At 49.2% G+C, this 11011-nt stretch overlaps 3 protein-coding genes across 5 annotated transcripts in view; 1 reads left to right on the forward strand and 2 right to left on the reverse strand.

Annotated features, from left to right (window-relative positions):
• The window catches only part of Pias3 (protein inhibitor of activated STAT 3), a 9567-nt gene extending 6628 nt beyond the window's left edge, over positions 1–2939 (forward strand). For all 3 annotated transcript variants that reach the window (XM_029537886.1, XM_021195545.2, XM_021195546.2), the window contains 5 exons: positions 417–550; positions 630–798; positions 943–1076; positions 1233–1270; positions 1744–2939. In XM_029537886.1, coding sequence (XP_029393746.1) covers positions 417–550; positions 630–798; positions 943–1076; positions 1233–1270; positions 1744–2010 — 742 coding nt within the window. In that variant the 3' untranslated portion in view covers positions 2011–2939. The remainder of the gene's footprint in view (positions 1–416; positions 551–629; positions 799–942; positions 1077–1232; positions 1271–1743) is intronic.
• A 179-nt stretch (positions 2940–3118) lies between these two features.
• On the reverse strand, positions 3119–5575 carry Nudt17 (nudix hydrolase 17). The gene is made up of 8 exons (XM_021196862.1): positions 5370–5575; positions 5044–5227; positions 4834–4859; positions 4599–4691; positions 4252–4350; positions 3967–4103; positions 3425–3585; positions 3119–3295 (listed from the first exon to the last, which is right to left on the reverse strand). The coding sequence occupies exons 1-7, from the start codon at positions 5559–5561 to the stop codon at positions 3426–3428; spliced, it is 891 nt and encodes a 296-aa protein (XP_021052521.1). The 5' UTR covers positions 5562–5575; the 3' UTR covers positions 3119–3295; position 3425.
• Positions 5576–8512: 2937 nt separating this feature from the next.
• Positions 8513–11011, reverse strand: part of Polr3c (RNA polymerase III subunit C) — a 16178-nt gene continuing 13679 nt past the window's right edge. Inside the window, exons 14-15 of the mRNA XM_021196145.2 lie at positions 10413–10562; positions 8513–9053 (exon numbers count right to left, since the gene is read on the reverse strand). Of these exons, the coding sequence (XP_021051804.1) occupies positions 8972–9053; positions 10413–10562 (232 nt within the window). The 3' untranslated portion in view covers positions 8513–8971. The remainder of the gene's footprint in view (positions 9054–10412; positions 10563–11011) is intronic.

Genomic DNA, 11011 nt, shown 5'->3' on the forward strand with positions numbered 1-11011 from the left:
TCTTTTCTTCTTCTTCTTTTTTTTTTTTTTTTTTTTTGAGGTCCTGGATGTACTTATATAGCTAGTCTTCGACCCTAACCTAATAAGCAAGTGATTTTCTTGGTCCTAAGTGACCTTAGTCTCCTTCCACAGCCTCTCCTAGGGCTCTCACGTTCTCTCTTAGGAAGGTTTAACCCTGGGCCTGAACTTTCTGAAGCTCTCTTACATTCTTTCCCCCACAGTGCTAGGGATCAGACTCAGCCTGCAGGCTAACCGGGTGCCCTGTTACTGAGCTACAGTCCCAGCAGCAGCTCAGGGAGGTCCAGTAGGGTGGAGAATGCAGACGAGGTGACTAAGGCATAGGAAGTGAGGCTCAAAACACTGACGGTGGTTCCAGCCGCATCCAGCCTCGTGAATCGCCTTGTCCTCCTCCCTAGTTTATTCATGGAAATTCTTAATTCCTGTTCGGATTGTGATGAGATTCAGTTCATGGAAGACGGATCCTGGTGTCCAATGAAACCCAAGAAGGAGGCATCAGAGGTTTGCCCCCCGCCAGGGTATGGGCTGGATGGTGAGTGACCCCCTGCACCCCAATTGAGCTAAATCATGGCTGGCCCTTTTTCTGAGACAGCCTTCTTAACCACCCACAGGTCTCCAGTACAGCCCAGTCCAGGATGGGAATCAGTCAGAGAGTAAGAAGAGGGTTGAAGTCATTGACTTGACAATCGAAAGCTCATCAGATGAGGAAGATCTGCCCCCCACCAAGAAGCACTGCCCTGTTACCTCGGCTGCCATTCCAGCCCTTCCTGGAAGCAAAGGGTATGGGAAAGGCTGTTTCTGTAGCGGAGGGACAGAACTGCTTTCTGGCCACAGGGCGAGCTTCAGGTCGGGGAAGGGCAGGAGGAGCGGAACCTTGGGCAACTGCGCCTGGCTAGTTCTCTGGCACTTTCTCTCCACTCACAGAACCCTGACCTCTGGTCACCAGCCATCCTCGGTGCTTCGGAGCCCTGCAATGGGCACACTGGGCAGTGACTTCCTGTCTAGTCTCCCGCTACATGACTACCCACCTGCCTTCCCACTGGGAGCTGACATCCAAGGTAGAACACTGACCCTAAGGTGGAAGGGAGGGTCATGCCCTGTCACCCTCTCTAGACCTGTTTCTTGCCGAGCCCCGGGGACAGGGGGATTTTTTTTTTCCCCTTGTGGTGAAGGAGAAAGAAGGGGGTTGATTTTGATTTTTCTTTTCCTACCAGGTTTAGATTTATTTTCTTTCCTTCAGACTGAGAGTCAGGTAAGTGGCCATGTTTAGGAAGATCCAAGATCTCGGAAGAGTCCATTCTAGACAGATGAAGCGCTCTTCCCTGTCCAATGTCCCTAGGGGTTTAAAACTGCTTTCCTGTGAGGGGAGAACATGGCAGCATAGCTTCCTTACCCCGCCCCCGTCACTCCATAGTCACACCTGTGCCTTCCTAGCTCCTCTCTTCCTGCTCACTCACCCCCACATGGACTCAGAACCTTCCCCAGTGGATGTTCCACACATTTCAGACACCTGCAAGGCCAAGAACTGAATGTCTGAAGGGGCTGTCCCAAGGCAAGGCACAGGAGAAGGGTCTGGGGGAGTAGGGCAGAGTCAGAGAGGTCCCCAGCTTTTCTTCTCAAGAATGCTGTGAGATCCCTGAGGGCTGGTACCCCACGAGGTGGCTCTGAGGTGAGTGAGGTGCTGAGTCAAGACAACACGTCAAGCTGTGCCCTTCATCTCTCCAGCACTACGGCCCTTCAGTTATCACTTCGCTAGATGAACAGGACACCCTTGGCCACTTCTTCCAGTACCGGGGAACCCCTTCCCACTTCCTGGGCCCTCTGGCCCCCACATTGGGGAGCTCTCACCGCAGCTCCACTCCAGCGCCCCCTCCTGGTCGTGTCAGCAGCATTGTGGCTCCTGGGAGTTCCTTGAGGGAAGGGCATGGAGGACCCCTGCCTTCAGGCCCCTCTTTGACTGGCTGTCGGTCAGATGTCATTTCTTTGGACTGAGCTTTTTGGAATACAAAATCAATCTCCATTGGCCCCAGCACTGAGCAGATCACATTGTGGGTTCCCAACCCCTGGCTGCTCTGATCCCTCAGGGGTCATTGGCCAAAGGCCAGGCCAGACTTTCATGGATCCCTGCTTTGGGCCTTATCGTTGCCTAACAGGCCAGTACTCACAGGGTTAACATTTAACCTTTTTAAAAAGGACATTGAGGTCTGTTTTTGGAAGTGTTCTTTGATGGTGGCACATTCCTTTGGGTATGGTAACCTAGGCAGTGGGAGGCGGATGGAAGGATGGGAACTGAGGGATGAGGGGGTCCTCAGCCTTTACCAGATCTTCAGCCTCTTGGGGAAAGGCACTTTCCTGCCTCCTCCCCCAAGACTCCGTTCCCTACTCAAACCCAAATATCTGGTCTTTGACATCCATTCCATTTTCTTTGACCATACAGTCGGGCGACAGGTCAGAGATGGACAGAGAACTCTATTTTGGGTTGCAGATTTCTTTTTTGTACATAAATAAGAAAACTCTAAAGTATCCAAAGATGACTTCCCCTGCCTTTTACTTCCCAGTGTGACTCGAGGAGGAAGCAAGGCCTTAGTTGTGATTCCCAAGGGCTCGGGAACAAGGCGTGGCCTGTCTACTGCCTGGGTCTCTCTATTTATATATTTAAGTTCACAATGTTTTTATGCTAAATAGCCAAGGGCCGAAGCTTCTAGTGTCCTGTGTTCAGGCCTGGATTACTCTTGCACCTTTTGTGGGACATGGGGGGCCTCTGTGTTCTCCTCCCCTATCCTCAGGCCCCTTCCTTTAGGGCCAAGGCCCTGTGATGTGATTTTACTTTTTATTCCAAGAGTTGTAGCAGAGTTCTCGCCTACAATAAAGGTTGTGAATGTTCTGTGAGAGTCACGGAGGGAAGGGATGTTGTACCTCGCTTTCCAGACCTAGGGTTTGTGGGGCAGAGAGGGTTCATGTTCCATCCTTTCACTCAAAAAAAAAAAAAAAAAAAAAAAAAAAAAAAAAAAAAAAAGGAAAAAAAAGAACAAACAACAAAAAAGAGAAAACCACCCCCAAAAAAAAAAAAAAAAAAAAAAAAAAAAAAGGAAAAAAAAGAACATTTAAAGTGTTTATTACTGTGTATGTGGGCACATGTGCCATGGTTTTACATGTGGAAGTCAGAGGACAGCTTTATGGAGTAGGGCCTCTCCTTCCATCTTGAAGGACATGCCAGGTCTTAGGTTGCCAGGCTTCCTTTGCTGGTCTGCGATCCGAGCGTGAATGTCACTTTTACCTGGGAGGGAGTTGGGGCATTCACACAAGCATAGCCAAGAGCAGTTGCTCTCCCTTTGTCTCTTTGATGTCCCTAAGAGCACCAGACCACTCAGTACCAAGGCTATGCTTCCCGCAGGTCGTTCCGTACCTCATCTGCCCAGATGTTGCAGCCAGAGCTGGAGGGCAAACTTGGTTCCAGCGCCGATCCTTTCTTTGTCCTCCTCTGCTGTGGTTGGGGTTGTCCGCATGAGTGTGGGCACAGGCAGGACCAGAGGTTGGGTTCCTCCATCGTCCCTCAGTTCGGTTGCACTGGATTATAACAGTTTCTATCTGTGTTGTGCCTTGTAGCTTACAATGAACTGTAGATTGAGCCATTTAATCCTCCTAACTATTGCAGAAGGCAAGTGAGTGTTAACCTCACTTGACCAAAATGAAACACATTCAAGGAGGTTTAAGTGACTCTCTCCTATGGGAGAGCAAGGGCTCAAACCAAGGTCTTCAATGCTAGCTAGTCGGAGCACGAACCCTTAACATTTAGTGTCTTTGATCTCAGATGGTCTTTTGATTTATCAGTAGACAAACTCATTCCCTAAATCTCTTTCACAACATGAAACTACAGACTGCACCCTCCCACGCATGCTTATGTATGTATGTATGTCATATGCTGATAGCCAAAGGAAAAATTCTTACCAGACAGAGAGTGGTAGGTCCTGGGAGACAAGTCCAGGTGTCTTTGTCTCGTCCTCTGTGGCAGCCACAGCTGCCGCTACATCTGGTCCCAGCCACATGAAAGCATTCACCTCATTTGGATTTACTTGGATCCTAGCCTGGGGTCAGACATGTTGATTCTTAGGGGAAGAGGCCACAGGTGGGGAGGAGGCAGACGAAGAGCAGGCAGCTCCGGGCTTGATTATCTCCCCTTCTACTCAGTCACAGCCAGGACAGACGTCCCGTCTTCCCTACTGCCAAGCCTACCTGGAGCTGCTCCTGGGACTCCCGGGAGATCACAAGTACATAGAGAATGAGGTGATGGTATCTGGGGAAGCCCCAGCTCAGCCTAGGAGGGTAGGCAGACTGAAGAAGAAAAAAACCCAACAAGAACAGACAAAACCAATATATCATATTGCGAAACTGACTATCTTTGAGACTTTGTAAGAGGGCTTTAGGGAGACAAAGTGCTGGGCCAAAGCAGTGGGTGGTAGGTGACAGGTAAAGGGGACATGAGAGCTATGACTTGGGGACTCCAGTCCATCCACACTTTTCCCCAGTGCCCAAGGCAGGCAAGGATTATTCAATGGGCTTTGGGGGTTGTTCTGTCTCACCTCCCATAACCCCAGAAGGACACAAGAAAACTGGTTCTCGGGCAGCTGTAGCCCACACTCTTCCCAGAGCTCTCGAAACCCACACCCCAGTATCTGGAAGTCAAAGAGAGCAAGCAGGTCAGAATATCCAAAGCGCAACCCTGCCATGCCCTTTTCTTTGTCCCTTCCTCCCTCCCTCAGCCCACACCCAAGGTGACTCCACTCAGGTCTCTTGGTTGGGTTGGCAGACCGGTACCTCCTCATCAAGTTCCATGTGCCCACCTGCAAGAGGAGTGGGCCCAATATGAACGGTTGTTGTCTTCAACCAGGGACCCCATTCTCCAGTGGGCAGAGGAAGTTTGTTGTGGCCACAGACATTGGGTCACCACTGAATGAAACTACCCAATAACATTGTGGAGGGAAAAAGGGCACCTGGCTCCCATAGACCCTGTTCCTAGGTGCTCACCTGGAGGGACCCACACATTGGGGGAAATGCGGAGAGTACATGTCCTTCGGGTCAACAATACAGTCTGGTCACTGGACTGAAGAATGACTGCCACACCCAGATCCACACCTTTATTTGTGAGCGGCTCTGTCCTGGAGACCTCAGGCTGCTGGTCCAGAGCCGCAAAAGGGCAGAAAAGGGGTCTCTGACAAGAGGGGTTTGGCCGGGCTAAGACTTCGGAAGCAGGATGGGACTTCCAGAAATTAAGGGTGTCCACGGTGGGAGCTGGCCTGTCGCCACCCGCCCCCAAACTGCCCTCATGTTCCCTGCTGGTTCCCTGTCCCCACCTGGATTGGAAGCCTCTCCGAAGCGCCGGGGAACGGATTGCTAGAGAGGACAAGCTGTCCTCGCTCCAAGCTGCAATGCGTGTGCCACGGCCCGGGTCCCTGCCCGGCGCCCAGGAGTCCACACACGCTCTGTGTGAAGTTCACTGACTTCAGGCGCCCGGCGAGGCGCAGCAGCAACCGTGCGGCAGCCATCGCGCACCTCTGGTTACCGCTTGCCTGGCGCCCCCTGATGGCCCAGCGCGCGGAGGCGTGCAGCTTCCGGCCGGCCCACGCAAGCCAGGCTTTCCAGTCCCGCTGGGAAATTTAGATAACTTTGGGGACAATCCCTGGGTGCAATGTTCATAAAGCACAAATAAATCTTCCAGTTTCTCACTTCCTTTAGAGTTATTTCTGACTTCTCTGTTTGGTCAGTAATTCCCAGGCAGAATGATTTCTGGACTTGCGTGTTATTCCCCACCAGCCCAGGGCTGACTGACCTTCACTTAAGCCTCTGTTCACCTCTCAGCAGGGAGCACCTCCAATTAATTATGCTCCCACATCATACACCTAACAGTTTGTGTGTGTGTTTAAGGTAAAGCAGGGTCTCTTGTGACCCAGGTTAGCCTCAAAGGTGTGTAGCCAAAACTGCTCTTGGTTGGCCTTTTGACTAGCTGGCTTCCATGTTCCTCTGCATCACTTGCCCGGTTTGTGCAGTTCTGAGGCTCAAACCCCTGGGCCTCATGCATCCCATGCTTAGTAAGTAAGTGATGGTGAGTAGCTTGAAGGCAGACACAATCTTTTACATTTAAAATATCTAATCACACTTATTTATGTCAATGTGGGGGAAGGGCGGGCATGCCGTGGCAGGCTGTAGAGGTCAGAGAAGTTGGTTTCCTCCTTCCATAATGTGAGTCCAGAGGGAAACCTCAGGTTGTCACTGTCTGATTGGAATCAAGGCTTACTCCATGAGCCCAGTGCTTCCTGGGATGGCCAAGAATCTGAGACTCAGTAAGCCAAGGACCTAGTGGGGAAACCAAATACTACACTCTACTAAAGGAACATGGCAACATGTTCTGTTGATTACTCAACAGAATGATTACTAACAACATTCTGCTATATTCTTAGGTTTGTGTCCTATTCAGCCATCATCAGAGACGGGAACAAATACCGAGACCCACAACTAGGCAATGTGCAGAGTGAGAGACCTTGGAACACTCAGTCCTAAATGGGATTTCTGTATCAAACCCCTCCCCTAAGGGCTCAGAAAACTGTGCAAGAGGAGCTGGAGATCGTAGAGCTGGAGGGGGTGGGGGACACCAAGCAAACAAGGCTGTCTGACACAGCAGGACTGGCACACACATGAACTCACAGATCATGGACGGCTACGTGCATAGGACCTGCGCAGGTCTAAGCCAGATTGGGTCCCAGCACTGAGAAGTAGACACATACCCCATCCTTAACTGGAAGCTATCACAATTGATAACTGTGTGTAAGGAAAACTTAGCTCTCCCCAACGGACTCTCACTGGTTTTCTTGCTGGGTGTGCAGTGCATGTTTTAACTCTAGTATCTGTGGAGCAGAAGCTGGAAGCTGGTTGCAAGTTTGAGGTTGGTCTGGTCTCTGCAGTGAGTTCTAGGCTTAGCTTAGCCATATAGCAAGACCATGTCACAGAAACAAAACAAAACCCCAAAACAACAAGAGTATTTTGCTTCCTTCCATAGCAGTCTTTGACACCGTGTACACCATGTGTGTGCATGTGTAAATGTTACAACTCGGTGAAAAGGGCATAGATGTTTGCAAGTGGGATTGTCACTTAGGAAGAAATGTGAGACTGCCCTTGGGCATTTGAACACTTGGTTCCCAATTGCTGGCACTATGTGGGAGGGTTAGGAAGTGTGGCCTTGCTGGAGGATGTCACTGGGGTAGGCTTCAGGCTCCTGCCACCATGTCTTCATTCCATGATCTTGAACTCTGATCCTCTGTGTGGAGAGCTTTTGGGGCTGCTTGGCAGGAATCTGATAATGGGCCAGGGCAGGGAAGTAAGCTCAGGCAGGAATCTGATTTTGGCTAGAACAAGGAAGTAGGCTTCAGGCAAGAATATGACTTTGGGCTAGGACAGGGAAGTAGGCTTAGATATCTCGGTCATCCTGATAGGCCCTTGGAAATAGTGGTCATGGGACTTTATTGTCTTGCTTGTTTTTTAACCCAGAACTGACCTTATTACTTGCATGTAATTAAAATGCTATAAAAGCAGATTGGGAAAAAATAAACCTGCCTCAGCCTCAGAACTGGCTGGGGTCATGATGCAGTGTTATCTAATTGTCATTTTTCTCTTTAATCCTTGCTCCTGCCCTGGAGAACCTGTTGACTGAGCTAGCTTGGTCACTCTGGAACTGTAAGGCCAGATAAGGGTCTTCTCCAAGTTCTTTGGTCATAATATTTTATCATAATAGAAGAGTAATTCAGGGGTGTTTTAACGTGGGATTGGCTAGCTTAATTTGTGTTTTGTTAAGACAAGTTCTCACTCTATTGCCCACACTAGCCTGAAACTCATCAAAAGGTCCAAGATGACCTTGAACTTGCAGTAATCCCTCATCTTAGCTTCCTTATTGGTGGGATCACAGGTGTCTTCATGCCCAGCTTTGGTGCACTTCTTTTGTATGTGCGGTGTATATACGTGTTATATAGGTGTGAGCATGTGTGTTCAGATCAGAAGCCAATAGTTGGGCATCTTCCTTGCTTTCTATTTTTACATTTATGTGTATATGTGAATACCTATGTGTGCCATGGTGCCCAGATAAAGATTAGGAGACAATTTGCTCTAGTTTTCTCTCTTTTATCGTATGAATTCTAGGGCTGGGTCATCAGCCTTAGTGGCAAGCTCCTTTATCCACTGAGCCATCCATCTTGCTGGCCCTGCACCTTATTTGTTGGGATAGTGTCTCACTGAACCAGAAGCTTATCAATTTGTTTCAGAGTTAGCCAATGAGTTTCAGAGATAGGACCATTTCCCAGGGTTGGGGTCCCCAGCATCGCACCCAGGTTTTATGCATCTGACCTCATGTTCTCATGCTTGAGCAGTATTTTACCCGGTAACTAACTCATCCCCTCATCTTGCCAACCCCTAGCTGACTTCTTGCTAAGAACAGATACACATAGTTTATGATTGTTCTCATTTATTTAAGGTTCCTTGGACGGTGAGGATTTGATGAGAGGAGAGTATACTCTTCCAAGTGTGTCATGAGCAGCTGGGAAAGACAGGAACAGGGCTCAGTACAAGAACCTGCAGCCGAGCTGGGCATGGTAGTATATGCCTTTAATTCCAGCACTCAGGAGGATCCTGAGTTTGAGGTCAGCCTGGTCTACAGAGTGAGTTTCAGGACACCCAGGGCTATACAGAGAAACCCAGTCTCAAAAAACAAACAAACAACAAACATTCACTGCAAAGAATGCATCTAGGCACCACCACCACCACCTCCTCCTCCTCGTCCTCCTCGTCCTCCTCCATCTCCTAGGTCTTCTGAGAAGGATGCTGGTTTCTGGTTGGGGATGTGCTCAGTGGAATAGCAGTTGACTAGCATGTGAAAGGCCCTGAGTTTGATCCCAGCATTGCCTCTTCTGGGTCACTGCCTCTTCATGGTGCTCCCGATGTAGGATTCCAGTAAGAAGATGGTTTCATCCACCTGGATCTCACTGGCGTCCAACCTGAGGCAAAGAGTGAAAGCATTTGCTGGGGTCAGTGCTCATTAGCATATTCCAGACTGGAGCAGAGAAGGTGAGTTACCCAGTAGATAATTCCATTACATCCCTCCCATGCCAGGTGCCACGGAGCTCCTGAGGCTGCAAAGACAGTGTTAAAGTTCCACCTGCAACCATGAGAAAGAGCAGGGAAAGGAGAGGCAAAGGTGGAGTGCTTTACAGCCACGAGCAGTCGGAGAGCTGGTGCCAACTGGGAAGAGGAAGGGGCTTCCGCACTCTGAGGAAACAGAACCGCAGCCAACACTGCACCCGACGGTGAGAAACTCAGTTTTCCTCCTTAGATCAGGGGCAAAACCAAGGTGCTAGTCAAGGCAATTAGGCAGAAAGAAATCCAGATTGAGGAGAAGTAGAACTATTCACAAATGACAATCTCTAGGAATCCATAAAAATAATCCCCAGAACTAAGACATTTACATAATCCCCAGAACTAATAAATTTACATAATCCCCATTGAAACTGTGAAAGGTCCCATGGCACAGCAATGAATTTGGATTTCATACTTAAAAAAAACAAACAAACAAAAAAACCCAAACCCATGAATTGTGTCAGCTTGCTGTGGTGATACACATCTGTGATCCCAGCCAGCACTTTGGGGGTGGAGGTGGTTTGAGCAGTAGACCTTTAGAGAAAACATAACTGCTGGATGAGCAGACAGACATACACACAAGCAAGGAAGCCAGTAAGTCACTTTAACTAGGGGAGTGATGCTTGCCATCTATCACTTTAAAGACAGTAAGTAACTTGGGGTTGGGGAGATGAGCCAGTGGGTAAAATGCCCCCATCCAAGTGTGAGGACCTGAGCTTGGAGTCCCAGAATAACCTCCATATGCATGTATAGCATGTGTGTGCTTACACACACACACACACACACACACCCTACCTTGAGTGCATTGTGACACATGATTTGTAGGATGAGGTAATTGCAAAGTTCTAGGCAAGAGATAATGAAAGTCCATGCAAGGACCATGATGGAATGCCACCTGAGCCTGAGGTAAAAGTCTCAGTACTTGGTGAATGAGATTATAGCCAAGCGCGATGGCCTTAGAACGCTGACCAAAAAATAGGCAGGTTCCATACTCTTGTGACAGGGTCTCCCTGGAAGTCCCAAACTCACTATGTAGACCAGGCTGGCCCCGAACTGGGAGATCTAAGTCTCCCTCGTGCTAGGATTGAAGGTGTGTGCATCACTGCTGGTAGGTTCAATTCTCTTAGCTAGGCTACGGAAGGCGAAGCTGAGGTCAGGTTTGCTCACATTAAGGTGCAGGAGGCTGAGCTGTGAAGCTGCGTTTGTTGGAAAGGACTTACTTGTTAACGTTGCGTTTCAGTGTCTCCAGCTGCTGCCGCTCGGGGGCGGTGATCATCTCCTCTATCTCCTGCAGCTGCACCTCCTCTGCACCCGTGGCCTGCATTGACGCCATGATGGCTTCCACCCGCTGAGACTTTTCTAGTAGCCGCCTATCAGACAGGCGCAGCTCTGAGAGGGACGCTCCTTAACTTTGGGATTCTCTTGTCTTTTCTATCTTTCCTCTAAAGACATTTTCCATAAACTTAATTACAAATAGAACTTTGTTCCTGAAACATTTACTGCCTCTCAGTAGCACTTAAACTCGGGGGTCAAGCACACGCCTCATAAGTCTGCAAGGTAATTTCGTTGGAGGTATGGTCAGCAGGGTAAACTAAGGCATGGCTATGCCGATGCAAACCTATGACTCAGTGCAACTAGACTGGGTATTGGGCTACTTCTCCATTTCTTTTTTCTTTCTTTTTTTTGTTTTTTCGAGACAGGGTTTCTCTGTGTAGCCCTGGCTGTCCTGGAACTCACTCTGTAGACCAGGCTGGCCTCAAACTCAGAAATCCGCTTGCCTCTGCCTTCCGAGTGCTGGGATTAAAGGCGTGTGCCACCA

Source organism: Mus pahari, chromosome 4 (genome assembly GCF_900095145.1).
Source record: "Mus pahari chromosome 4, PAHARI_EIJ_v1.1, whole genome shotgun sequence".
Taxonomy (NCBI): Eukaryota; Metazoa; Chordata; class Mammalia; order Rodentia; family Muridae; genus Mus; species Mus pahari.